The 13,270-nt window shown below is 58.9% G+C and overlaps 1 protein-coding gene across 4 annotated transcripts; it reads left to right on the top strand.

Moving 5' to 3' along the window:
* Positions 1-732: 732 nt before the first annotated feature.
* On the top strand, positions 733-11,992 carry KCTD17 (potassium channel tetramerization domain containing 17). Of its 4 annotated transcripts, XM_006890150.1 has the most exons (9): positions 733-936; positions 2,080-2,188; positions 5,162-5,253; positions 6,090-6,185; positions 8,937-9,062; positions 10,174-10,273; positions 10,456-10,524; positions 10,900-10,987; positions 11,831-11,992. In XM_006890150.1, the coding sequence occupies exons 1-9, from the start codon at positions 748-750 to the stop codon at positions 11,898-11,900; spliced, it is 939 nt and encodes a 312-aa protein (XP_006890212.1). In that variant the 5' UTR covers positions 733-747; the 3' UTR covers positions 11,901-11,992. The 4 variants fall into 4 exon arrangements, with proteins under 4 accessions (XP_006890212.1, XP_006890213.1, XP_006890214.1 ...); XM_006890151.1 differs by lacking the exon at positions 10,456-10,524; XM_006890152.1 differs by lacking the exons at positions 10,174-10,273; positions 10,456-10,524.
* The last annotated feature ends 1,278 nt before the right edge of the window (positions 11,993-13,270 follow it).

Genomic DNA, 13,270 nt, shown 5'->3' with positions numbered 1-13,270 from the left:
TATTAAAATAAGCAATTGGAGAATTGATGTTTAATACGAAAAGTACCTAATCGTACCCTTTGGTAGCCTAGAGGTGAGGAGCTTCGCTGCCAACCCAAAGGCACGCAGTACAAATAGACCAGGATGGGCAGGCTTTTCTTTTGCTATTTACTCCCTTTGAAAACCCGCTGGAAGATCAACTGTGGCTCAGTTCTGACTCGACGGTACACAATGATACCTACAAACTTGGTTTAAAGATGCATTTAGGGATGGGATCTGTTGATAAACAAAGATTTTCCTGGATCCGAAAACAGGACTTTCAAAAGGGTAATTCCATCCCACCCAAGCTATTGTGATAACCCCGACAATAACATCACCAATTAGGAGGACACTGGGGTATCACTGTCCCTCCGGGGTCGAGATTTCCCTTTGGAGACCCAGGCTCCCGCGAAGCGGGTGATAGCCTGGGAACACAAGGCGCTGGTTCGGACTACAACTCCCGACAGGCCCCGCGCGGTCCTGGCCGCCTCCTAGTGGGCGATGAGGATGTAGACCGGGGAGGCGGCGCCGCTGGCGGGGGCGGGACGGACTACAACTCCCGGCACGCCCCGCGCGGTCCTGGCCGCGTCCTAGTGGGCGATGAGGATGGAGGCCGGGGAGGCGGTGCCGCCGGCGGGGGCGGAACGGACTACAACTCCCGACACGCCCCGCACGGCCCCGGCCGCCGCTTGCCGCTGGGTGCTGGAGCTGCAGACGCGGCGGCGGGCAATGAGGATGGAGGCCGGGGAGGCAGCGCCGCCGGCGGGGGCGGGCGGGCGCGCGGCGGGCGGCTGGGGCAAGTGGGTGCGGCTGAACGTGGGGGGCACGGTGTTCCTGACCACGCGCCAGACGCTGTGCCGAGAGCAGAAGTCCTTCCTCAGCCGCCTGTGCCAGGGCGAGGAGCTGCAGTCCGACAGGGTGAGGCCGCAGGCGGGGGGCGCCCAGAGGGGTCCCCGGCTCCCGGGCATCGCGCAGGCCGGCCGGCTCGCTCGCCCCGGCTGGGGACGCCGCTGGCTTGCTTTCGAAAGGGCTGGAGGCGGGAAGACCTGGAAGGCGGGGGAAGGGGGGGAGGAGGTGGACCGGAGGGAGAGGGATGTGCCCATCGCCGTGGCAACGGGACGCGAGGCGGGCGCCCTTTGGAGCCCTCGGGGCTGGCCCGGCGCGCCCACCCTGGGGGGGCTGGATGGTGGGGAGTCCTGCACTCTTGCCTTGCTTGCTGGCTTTGGGGCCGATGGACTCTCGCTCTGGGGCAGGAGTTGGTGAAAGCACTTCTCTCCCGCCTTTGGGGGTGCGGTGAGCAGGCTGGGGGAGTCCCCCGCGTCCTCTTAGTTGGATTCTGCCCGGGAGGCGCGCTGGCCTCGCCGCACCGATTCTGGGCTTCCATCCGCACCGGCTTCCATCCCGGCTCTGCTGCAAACTGCCTGTGTGACCTTGGGTGGGTCCTCCCCATCCCGGGCACAGCCGCCCGGGCTGTCATCCCGGAGGGTGGGTGGGATTGGGGGGCTGCTCAGGAGCTGATCTCATCCCGTCCTTTCCTGGACCTTCCAGCGCTGTGACCTTGGAGAAGCCCCCAGACCCCTTGAGAGCTGAGTATTCCCTCTGTAGAGTTGATGCAGGAAGCCCGCCCTGCCTCCCTGCAGGCTTCCAGTGTCCAATGGGATGGTGCCGCTTTTGGAAACTTAAACAACACGCCCTGGCTGACTGGGGATCTGTGGATAAGAAGAGGGCTGGGTCCAGGGGACACTTGCTAACTGGACCGTCCTGAGCCCTAACCTGGGCCAGGAACCACCTAGGCCTCATCCCCTGAGTGTTCTCAGTGAAACTGGGTTACAGGTCAAGCGACTGGGGCTCAGAGGGACATCATAGGCCCAAGGTCACACAGCCAGGCAAAGGCAGATGCAGAATTTGACCTTAGACCTGTCTGACCCCAATTGTGCTGTTCCTGTTCCCCCTCCTCTAGTGCTTTTTGGGGACTGAAGCCAGGGAGGGGGTGCATGTGTGATTCACTACCTGGGAGGTGTCTCACTCCTCTCTCATCGTCTGCACCCCTCCCCTCTGTAGGATGAAACTGGGGCCTACCTCATTGACCGTGACCCCACCTACTTCGGGCCCATCCTCAACTTCCTGAGACATGGCAAGCTGGTGCTGGACAAGGACATGGCCGAGGAGGGTGAGTCTGTTCAGGGGGCTGCCCTGGGCTCATCTCCCAGCTCTGCCCTCTGCAGCCTTCCCCGGGTTGTCCCCGGAATCCTGAAGCCATTTCTCACAGCTGGGAGAACATCTGTTTCCTTGCCCATCTCCTGCCTCTGTGCGTCCCTGACAGTGCCGAGTCCCACAGGCCTCTGCCTCGGCTGAGCCTCGAGGCTCTTCTGAGCTGGCAGGCCCCCACCGAGCTGTCACCGGTGCTGCCGGGGAGGTGATGGAGGCAACCGGCGAGGTCCAGGCCAGGCACAGCCGTTCTTCCGGGGCCTCTGGGAACCCAGGTGTGGATGGTCACACCTGAGGCTGGGGTGAAGGGAGCAAGTGGGGGGAGAGGGGGCGTGCTCCACCTCTGGAGGCTCCAGTCTCTCAGCTGCCTGGTGAGGTCTGGCTGTCAGCGGTGGGCGGATCGGGTGACTCTTCCCCAAATCTGGCAGGCTCTGCAGCACAGTTCTGGTGTGGGCGGAAGTGTGAGGGGGTGTTCTGCAGCAGGAGGTCCTCTGGATGCCCACCCTGGGCTCAGCATCCTTGGAGCCGGGATGAAGGAAATGACCTCTGGGCAGAGCCCCAGCCAGGCACAGGCATCCTGGTGCCCAGCCAACTCTTTCTTGGGGCCTAGGGTGTGGCTCTGGGTCAGTTGGTGCTGCTGGGCCAACTCGGACTGTCCCTTCTCTCTGTCTCCGCACCTACTGTATTTCAAATGAGGGTGATGATCAAGAGCAAGTGCTGGGTTTTCAGATATTGTGAGGTCCTCCAGCACTTCTCCCCCCCCCCCAAACATCTAGCATAGCCCATCCCTTCCAGCCTCGTCCAGGGTCTACGCTTCCATCCCCCACGGGGTAGAAGATACAGATGCGACGTTGAGCCCCTTCCCAGCGGTCAGGATTCAGGGCAGAGCCCACAGCATTCCCACAGCCCAGGGCAGCGTGGATCCTGTGGGCGTGGCCGGGCCCCGGAGCGGGTCCCACAGGGAGTGGATGTAAACACGCCAAGTGCGTCACCACCACCACCTGTTTACCTGATCTGGGTTTCTCTAAGCCTCGCTGCCCCAGCTCCTTCAGACAAGCTGCGGCCCCTTGGGGATTTGGGAGGAACCTTCTGCAGTGTGATGCCACACAGGTTACTTAAGCTCTCTGTGCCTCCCTTCTGTGAAACGGGCATAAGAGTGGCACCTACCTCCCGGAGCTGAAGGACCCGCTCAAGCACTTGGCATGGCGTTCAGCCCCGGGACACGTGGTCCATCTTTGGTTGTCATCTGCAGAGCTCCACACAGGACATCACTCAGGCGGTCACATCCTAACACCCCATGCTTTGGGTTAGGTCCTGCGCAGGTGCTGGGACCGGAAAGGCCCCCAGCTCGGAGGAGCTGAGGAGAGTGCAAGGCCTCAAGTTCCTTCCCCCTCACCAGCTGGGTGACTTGCTTAATCTCCTGGACCTCCAACTCCCCTTTCTGTAAAATGGGACAGTAATGCTGCACCCCCACGTCCCTGGGGGGTTTGTAAGGAGCAAGTGAGACAATCGATGTGAAAGAACTCCATAAACTGTAGGGTGCTGTGGTCAGGGAGCTGAGGGGGCACAAAGACGGGGCGTTTACAGTGGGACACAGGCTATGAAGCCCGACGAGCTTGAATCTGAATCCCAAGCCTCTGACCTGGACAAGCCACGTCCCTTTCTGAGCCTGACTCTCGCCTTTTGTTCAGTGAGGAGGATGAGAGACGCGTCTTCCCAGGGCCGAGGTTTAAATGCGCTCCAGGACAGATGCACCTGTCAGTGCTGGGTGCAGACTCAGTTTCCATTGAGTTATTTCTGATTCAAGTCGACCACACGTGTGCCTCGGTTTCCAGTGGCTCACTCTTCCGGAGACGGCCAGGTGCCTCTGGGTGGCTAGCCGCTGAGTGTGCCAACTCTTAGCTCGGCTCAGGGACTCTCTCTGGTACTTGTTGTTGGCTGCCATCAAGGTAACCGTGACCCTTAGTGACCCTGTGGACAACAGAGTGGCACGCTACCTGGTTTTGTGTAATCCTCATCATTGCTGCTGCACGGGGCTTCCTGTTGCGGACTCTGTCAGTTCATCTCCTGGAGGGGCGTCTTCTTTTTCTGGGACCCTGGACCAGCCATGGTGTCCTTCTGCTGGTACTGGTGCCTCCTCCTAACACGGCCAGAGTTAAATGAGAAAGTCCTGCTGTCTTTCCTTTTAAGAAGCTTTGTAGACAGATTTTTTTTTTTTATTCTCTTGGTTGTCTATATGTTTTGCCAGTTCCAGACCTCGAAAGCATCAGTTCCTCTTTGGTCTCCCTTATATTGGCCAGCGTTCATGTACATAGGAGGCTACTGAAAATGCTATGGCTTGGGTCAGGTGCACACCCATTCTTCAGGTGGGACTTAAATCACTGTCACCTTGTCAGTTCCAACTCAGTGACCCTGTACTTAGTATGTGGCTGATAAAGGATCTTGACTAGCGAGCTCCCAGTGAAGGGTCATCTGACTGCAGTGTCCCAGAACTCAGGCCCACTTGTCCCTTGTTTGGTGGACAGGCCAGCGTCCTGGGCCCCCTTGGTCAGCACAGTCAAGGAGCTGTCAGGCTGAGTAGTGCATCTTGGCCCCTTCTGGGCAGAGTATTGGATCCCATCAAAGAAACGTTCCCCTTTGTTTGACTGGACTCACAGTGTTCAGCTCACCTACTTGGGTGGAGGAGAGAGAGAGAGAGAATATGAATTAGAGTAGGAGGCAGGTCCAGGTGGAGGGATGAGGGAAGGAGAGAATCGGGCAGGGAAGCACCTTGGAGTGACCTGGGGGCTACTGTGTGTGTGTGTGTGTGTGTGTGAGAGAGAGAGAGAGAGAGAGATATTAGAGCAGGAGGCAGGTCCAGGTGGAGGGATGAGGGGAGGAGAGAATCAGGCAGGGAAGAACCTTGGAGTGATCTGGGGACTACTCTGTCTGCCAGGGGTCCTGGAGGAAGCCGAGTTCTACAACATTGGCCCCCTGATCCGCATCATCAAGGACCGCATGGAGGAGAAGGACTACACCGTCACTCAGGTCGGGGCCAGGACTGAGGGTGGAGGGGACACGGTGGCTGGAGAGGGAGAGGAAGCTGGAGAAAGGCCGCAGAATCGGGGCTGGACCCCGCTAGCCTTTTGGTGGGGTGCCTAGTGGGCTTCAGATTGGGAAACTGAAGTGTGGGTTCTGTCCCTGCATTGGCACCATGTGCTGTGCTGTCCCTCTCTGGACCTTAGTTTCCCCTTGGGGGAATCCATTCCTCTCTGATATACACAAAAATGCCCTTGTGGAGGGGGGTGTCCTGCAGGGCAGTGTGAGTAAGTAAGTTATCCATGGTGTGGCGTCAGAAGGTCCCCTGCTCAGTGAGCACGCTGCAGGAGGAGCTGGGGAGATTTGAGATTCTCTGCGCCCCCTCCCCCGCGAAGATGCAGAAGGTGGGCGGTCATTCGTCAGGCATGGGCGGTGACACGTGTCTTCTGGAAGGCCTGACCCGGAATGGCCCCCTCGACCCCTCCTCTGTCACTGACTCCCACCTGTGGCCCTTCCATCTCTAGCTGGGTGATCTTGGACAAACAACGCGCCTCTCCCCTCTGAGCCCTTTACGTACAGGGTTCTTGGCAAGATTGAGTGAGCGAGCTTCTCCAGTGCCTGGCACATAGGTGCTCAGGACAGGCTGCTTCCTCCTCTCGGCCTCCTCCTCTTCTTCCATTTTCCCTTCTGGAATATATGAGTGTTTGGCGGGGAGGAGTAAAGGACTTGAGGGCCAGGTGTGTCCCCTTGCTGGGGTGCCTGCCTCTCCCACGGTCCCTCCACATGTCCCCTTGTGGGGTTCCTGCCTCTCCCACGGTCCCTCCACACGTCCCTCCTCTCTGCAGGTGCCACCCAAGCACGTGTACCGCGTGCTGCAGTGCCAGGAGGAGGAGCTCACGCAGATGGTCTCCACCATGTCCGACGGCTGGCGCTTTGAGCAGGTGGGCTGCGTGCATGTGGGCACTGGGGACCGTAGGACCTCCCCACTCTCCAACCAAACAGGCCCCCTACTCCCTGCTTCCTCCGCCCGGGGGTCTTCTTAGGACTTACTAAACAGGGTGACCAAAGGCCATACCTGGCAGCAGATCTGCTCAGAAGAGGGAACCCACCAGCCACAGAGCAGCTCAGGGTCCCTGTGATGAGGTGCCCACTGCACACTGCAACGGTAGTAATTAGCACCCCAGTCTGAGGTCCTTCTCTGACCCCCACTTACAGCTCAGATGCAAGGAAATGAGATCCACATAGGCGAATGGATTTCACCTTGAGAACCCCTTCGTCCCCCAGAGCCCATGCTTCCTGTAATGGTTCCACAGAAATCAGTTACAGGGTGTCAGCCAGGGACACGCACAGGTCCAAGTCACCCTGGTCGAGGAAGTCAAGCGACATAGAATCCCTCCTCAGGAACTGAGGGAGCCGTCTGCCAGTCAGGATTGTTGTTTTTTTTTAAATCCCCATCAGTGTTACCTAGTGATAGAACTGACGTGTCCACCTTTATCAGATTTCCAGGAGAGCAGAGCCAGGAAGTGAACATGAGGTCAGATTTGCCCTTGGAGAAGGAGAGATTCTTGCTAGCCCTTGATCCCACCCACACCTCTCCCTTGCACGTGGAGATTAGAAAAGGGAGAAGGCCAAGTAGTGTGTCCCGATGAGCTTAGCCAGGAGTCAGAGGTCTGGCTTCACATCTAGACCTCACTGCTGACAGGCAGTGGTCACGCTTCTCTCTGGACCTCAGTTTCCTAATCTCCGATGTGGGCCAATAGTATCTCCTTTGTTAGTGTTTTACAGCTTATTAGAAGTAGTTAAGGCACTCAGGATCCCAGGTTCTACTTCTTCCTTCACCTTCAGACCTTGCCTGCCAAGGGCCTGATACCTGTCTCTCTGACAACCTCACAGCTATAGGAGGGTGGAATGAGATTTGGCGTGATTAACATCAGCTGGAAAGGACCTCAAGGGTGTGTAGTTACTCTAGGGACTCAGAGCAAAGGCAGCCCCTTTCAGGAATCTGAGTGAGCCAGTGGCCACTGGTCATTGGTCCCTGGCTTTAAGGAAGGTGTGGAAATGGCATGGCGGCAGTGTAGTCTGAGTCTTACCCCATTGTCTGACCTCCCAAGGGGAGAGGAGAAGCAGCACCAACCGCCCAGAGCTGATTGCTGTGATGTAGAAGGCACGCGTACCACCATCCACTGATGTCTTTACCAGTTCTGACATCAGACATCTCTCCCGTGGCACCATCTACTTGTCTGTTAGACGTGGTAATTTGGTTGCAGTGACCACTTGGAAGTCAGATCAAAGTTGAAGTTATGAGGTCTACTAGTGAAGTAATAGGTTACAATTCAGGATCAGGAATGACTCAGGATATAGTCCTCTTATCAGGACAGCTCTGTCTCAGCCGTGCCCACTGGCTCTTGGCCCATTTGCTGGCCTCTGCCCTGTTCAGGTGAGTATCACAAGGCTTCTTAGCTCTGTCAGTAAGTGCCTCTGCATAATGATTCTCAGACCTCTTAATCTGTGGGCCAGCAAGCCTAGCTTTTTCGAGCAAGCACTCCACTCCACCAGCAAGCCTCCTGCCCGAAGCTACTCAGCTCGCTCTCTGTGGGCTGATATGCCCACTGTAAGTACATTCCTCCCTGGGCCTGGAAGCATGCTTTGCCAGCTCGCACCAGGCACACCAGCCTCCTGGCTCCACTGCTGCTTCCATTTCCCTGCCGCCACTTCTTGCAGTCTTGTGCTATCTCCATTATGATAGATCCCCGTCTCCTGGGTCTAGGAGCTTCTCAGCATAGGGCCCCAGGTCCAAAGGACAGACTGCTCCCATTTCTTCTTGGTGGTAAAGAGGATCACCCTCTTCTCTGCTCGAATGGCTCCTCATGAGCCTACTGAGATGGCAAAACTGACCAGTACTCTTGGGAAGGTCCAGTGGACCTTAATTACCTGGTCCCAAGCCCTAAAGGGCACTGTGGACCTTATTATTGTTGTTAGCAAACTGCCCAATCCTTTTGGTAAACCACAAGCACCTTCTTTGCACAGTCCCATGGTAACGAGTATGCTGCCAACTCAAAGGCTCACAGTTCTAATCCACCAGCTGCTCTGCAGGACAGAGAGAGCCGTCTCCTCCCATATGACTTACTGCCTCAGAAAACCCACAGGTGGGTCAGCTGTGGATCATTTCTGACTCAGTGGTACACAACAACACAAAATCCAATCACTCAGTGGAAGTTACGAGACCATGGCCAAAGGGTCATATAAAAGCCATCCGTCAGACCACAGATTTGTAAACTGATCTGTCTCTGCTTCCAAGAGCGAAGAGGGGTTTCGTGCAAAGGAAATTCAACACATGCAGAACTGACCCTGAGATGCTCGCCACATCGGGGCCAGAGGGCCACATCCTGCCTCTTACCGGCATCCACCTGCTTGTAGAAAGTGGCCTTCTGAGGCCAGGTGGGAGTGACGGCGGGGTTTTTAGGGTGATGGTGCGGCCACCCTCATCTAGGACTCAGGCTCAGTCAAGCCAGGTGGGGAGAATGGACTTTGCCGAACAGATTCATACATAGAAGTGGGAGGCGGAGGGAGGGACTGTCTTCTGGAGACCCCCAAGCTGGACCCGAGCAGGACAGCAAGGTCAGGACTTAAGCTGACCCTCCTGAGTGTCCCCCAGCCCAACCTGTCACGGTTCTTTCTGCCCCTGCTCTCAGCTGGTGACCATCGGCTCCTCCTACAATTACGGCAACGAAGACCAAGCCGAGTTCCTGTGCGTGGTGTCCAAAGAGCTCTATAGCTCCCCCCATGGGCTGAGCTCCGAGTCCAGCCGGAAAGCCAAGGTGAGCCCGACCAGCCTGGCCACACAGTGCCGACCAGAAGGAGCCCCTTTCGCTCCTGCCCCGCCCTGCCCCCACTTTGCTGTCCTTGACCTCTTCTTTCTCCTCCTGCCACACCCACATAACCGTCCATGTTCACAGCGCCATCATCCCATTTCATGCCGTCTGGGCCCCTGTCTGCTCATGCTGGTTCCAAGGGCCCAGGCTTAGGGACAGTCCAGTGTGGACTCGATGACCACAGGCTCAGTGCCCTGAACTAGGGGCTGAGAGTATGGTGTGCTGCTTGCTCTGTGTGTGACCTCAGGTAACTCCTGGCCCCTCTCAGTACTTGTTCACTGTGAAGTAAGGGGATGGACTGCAAGCTTGGAACCTCTGAGTGTATTCCTCCAAGCGTGTGTGTGTGTGTGTGTGTCTCTGTGTGTGTGTGTGTGTGTGTGTGTGTGTGTGTGTTAGGACGCCTGGGACAGGATGGCGGGGCTGCCTCTGGGAACCCTGTCCGGGCACTGGCCTGCCCCTCTGGTGCTCTGTAGGGGGGCATTGCCCTCCCAGCAACACCCCAGGAGCCCCAGACACTGTGAGGAGGGCCTGAGCAGAGGTCCTGCTGCCTGGGGCCCCTGGTGGGATCAGTGGAATGGGGACAGGTAGTGCCCAGCACAGTGGGCCACTGCTCTGCCTCTTGGAATGTCCACTGGGCAGAGAGTCAGGGACCTGCTGGTGTCCAGATCTAAGTGTCATGCACTCAGTTTCCCGGGCTTCACTTCTATTCTCAGTCACTCTTTATGAGATGAGACCTCCCCAGGTCCCCTGCCAGAGCACCGCAGCCACACGCCCCCCTCGTTCCCTTTGTCCCTGTGTCCTAGCCTTGCTCCTTGGAGCAGTAGTCAGGCTGATCCACGAGCATCCTCCTTGGGGACCCACTGTTTGCTAGCCTTCTCCAAGCCCCCCAGGAAACTGGGGGAAGATGCCCCAGCTTCTTGGACTGTTAGCACCCCACTCCTGGAGGTCCCCCTTTACCTTGTCTGTCCCCCTCCCGCCCCCAGATGGGGGGGTCCCCAGGCCCTGGCGCCTGTGTTAGCATCTCCGCTCTTTCTTCCCTGGGTCCGCTGGTTCACAGAGCGCGGAGGAGCCGCTGGAGGACGACCAGCAGCAGGAGGAGGAGGTGGAGGAGGTGGAGGTGGAACAGGTGCAGGTGGAGGCAGATACGCGGGAGAAAGGTGCAGCCAACCCCCGAGGAGGAGAGTGATTGCTAATAAAGCCGGAGCCTCCAGCCCCGCTCCCCGCTGGAGCAGCCACCGATCTGGGCCCGGGACTGGGGGGCGGGCCACCAGGGTTAGCTCAGCGCCCCTGCCGCCGCCTCAGCCGCATAACCATCCCTTCTCTCACTTTCTTTTTGCAGCCCAGTCATCTCAGGATCCCGCTAACCTTTTCTCCCTCCCACCACCTCCTCCTCCGCTTCCCGCCGGAGGCCCAGCCTCATCTTCATCCACCTCTTCTTCCTCCTGGATCTCATCTGCACCCTGCCTCTTCCCTCTCTGCTCCTGTCCGGGTTTCCTCTCTGCCTGCTCACACCTCCATCCCCGGGCTGCCCTGGCCCCAGCCTCCCGCACGCTCCACGCAGGCCCCCCGGCCCCCCACCCCAGAGCGTGCTGCCTGCCGCCTCCTGCGCTCCCACTGGCACCTGCCGCCTCCCAGCCCGGGGAGGAGAGGCGCAGCTGTGCCTCCTCCGCCTGTACCTGCTCAGGGCCTGCCCACCCCGTGGGGCACCCTTGAGGCTGGGCCACAGCCTGCCCGGGCCTGGCTGCTCCTCGCCCCTGCGCCTCCTCACGTTTGCTCCTTGCAGGTTCCCGTCCGCACCCTCTCAGACCTGAGGCTGAGCCTGCAGTGAGGGCTTCTCGGCCCCTCGCCCACCCCCAGAGCCGCCGTCCCTGGTTTGTAGCCCGGCGGAGCTGGAGGGAGGGCAGAAGCAAGGAGGGGGCTCGCCTCTGGCTCCTTGGACCGGGGCTCAGCTTTCGGCGCCCTCCTCCCCCACCCAAGTGCCTGTCTCAGCCTTGGGTGTGAGGCCATGAGAGGAGGAGAGTGAAGGTGGAGTTCCCACCTTCTGGTACACAGCAGAGCCAGGCCGGGGCGGAGGGGAGGGCACTGCAGCCGGGACCCTCGTCCCTGCACGGCCAGGGCTGTGCGTCACTGCCTGTCAGCACTGCTCCACTCCCTGGGCTGGGAGGACAGGCTGGTTGGATCCAGCCAGAGCAGGCTGTTGATCAGGGTGTGCCCACGTGCCCAGAGCCCCCATTCAGTCTTAGCTGCCTGTCTGCTGGGTGACCTTGGGCAAGTTACTCTCTTTCTGGGCCATGGTTGCCTCTAAACTGGGGAGGGGACAGCTGCTCTCTGTGACCCTTTTTGCCTGGGACTGCAGTGATCTTGCCTCTCCTGGCCCTGAGCCTTCCGGCCAGAGTCTCAGAGAACCTCAACTCCGTGATTTGTCATGGGGGGCCAGGCCACTACACCCGCCCCACTGGGGTCCCCTTCCTGCCCATCTCTTTGACTCTGACTCCCTCTCTGGGCCTCAGCCCCATGCCCTCCTTCAGAAGGGGCCTGTGACTCACCTGCTCTTTCTCTCTCCCTCTCTTCCCCTCCCTCCTTCCATTTCAATCTCCTGTCTGTTCTCCTGGCCCCTGCACCACCCCCCCACTGGCCTGCCCCCTCATTCCCCTCCCTGATTTTCTTATCACCCATCCCTGCCCCTTGCCCCCTTCCCCCTCTTTATTTTCTAGCTGTTACAAGCCAGAGGTACCCGGATGTGAGGCCTCAGATCACCTCCAGGGACTTGGGGTTCCAATCTGAAATCCTTTATTTTTGTACCACGGGGTGGGCCCCCAACCCAAGGTGGAGGAAGCGCACTCCCCGCTACCACTTCTGTCCGCGCTTGTGTGGGTCCACTGGGCCCGCTCGAGCCCTGAGCTGGGGCCTGGCACCCCTGGGCCGAGCTGCCTGCCCGTGGCCCAAGTGTGGCACTGCCCAGCTGTGTTCCCCCGGCTCCTTTGTCCCCTCCCCTAGGGCCCTGTCCTGCATGGTGGATGCTCACCCTCCTGGCCCAGTCACATCCCCTCCTTGAGCCTTAGTTTCCTCATCTGTCAACCTCAGTGGGTAGGACCTCCCACCCACCTACCTCACAGGGTTGTTGTGAGGGTGCCAGAGGAGCAGGCTTGGGAAAGCCATGGGGGTACAGACAGGAAGGGGCAGGGCAACTCGTCACCTGCCCCGGGGCCAGAGGACCTGCCCAGCCCCCAGCAGGACACTGTGCAAGCGGAGATTCAAGTGGTGATGGGGTGAAGGCTGTGGGGCTCTGGCACCATCTGGAGAGGGAATGGGTGACTGGGCCTTCACGTTGGCTGTTTCCCGCCTCCCCACCCCTGCTGCCATCTTCACTGCTGGCAGAGAGCCCTGGCCGAGAGCAGGGCAGAAGTGGGTCAGCAGAGCCAGTGAGTGACTCAGGAACTTTGCGGGCAAGGAGAGAGTCTGGGGGCCGAGAAGACCCTCCGGTGGTGACTTCCTGGGATGGGGACTTGCTTCTCAGCTGTGTCAGACCTCACCATGTAATAAAACCAGAAGAAACAGTCCTTCCCGCTTCCCTTTTTCTTGAGTCCCTTCTGGGGATAGGGGGCTAACCTTGAGGTGGGACAGAATAGCTCAAGGTCCCAGAGCTTTTCCCTAAAGTCCAGAGACCTTATCCTCCTGCCACTCAAGTGTGTCCTCTACCCGGCGGCAGACATGTTGGGCAGCTGGTATGACAGTATCAAAGCCAGGGGCTAGGTCCTGAGCATTCAGCCCTGATGGACTTCTGTCAAGCACCTGCCACTCTCTGGGCCTGTGTCCTTATCTTTAAAAAGAAGGCTTAAACCAAGCAAGGCCCAACACTCTGTAGTCTCTTGGCAGCCCCACCAGTATAGAGATGCTGGTGGCTGGGAACCCAGACCCTCGATGAATTAGGAGGCCTGATCTTGGCCAGCTTTTGCCCATCCTGTGGACCCCCCGTTTGCCCCTCTACTCACTCTGAGCACCCTAAAACAGCCTCCACTGTGGCTGAAGCCTCCCCAGGGAGCCCCAAGACTCCTTGGCTGCCCCTGGCCCTCCCTGCTCCTGCCACCCATGTCCTGTCAGGCCCCAAGTCCTAGGTCCCAGGACTGGGGACAGGCAAGCCTTCTCCCCCACTC

This window comes from Elephantulus edwardii, unplaced genomic scaffold, assembly GCF_000299155.1.
Source record: "Elephantulus edwardii isolate Elephantulus edwardi_28Jun2011 unplaced genomic scaffold, EleEdw1.0 scaffold00086, whole genome shotgun sequence".
NCBI classification, from domain to species: Eukaryota; Metazoa; Chordata; class Mammalia; order Macroscelidea; family Macroscelididae; genus Elephantulus; species Elephantulus edwardii.
This window is presented reverse-complemented; position numbering and strand designations above follow the sequence as displayed.

Bases quoted from the DNA above. Each gene is read 5' to 3' on its own strand.
- KCTD17 (XM_006890150.1), top strand. From the start codon at position 748: ATGAGGATGGAGGCCGGGGAGGCAGCGCCGCCGGCGGGGGCGGGCGGG. The intron at 5,254-6,089 runs GTCGGGGCCAGG...TCCTCTCTGCAG, and splicing joins AGGACTACACCGTCACTCAG to GTGCCACCCAAGCACGTGTA. The intron at 10,525-10,899 runs GCCCAGCCTCAT...TGCTCCTTGCAG, and splicing joins TCCTCCGCTTCCCGCCGGAG to GTTCCCGTCCGCACCCTCTC.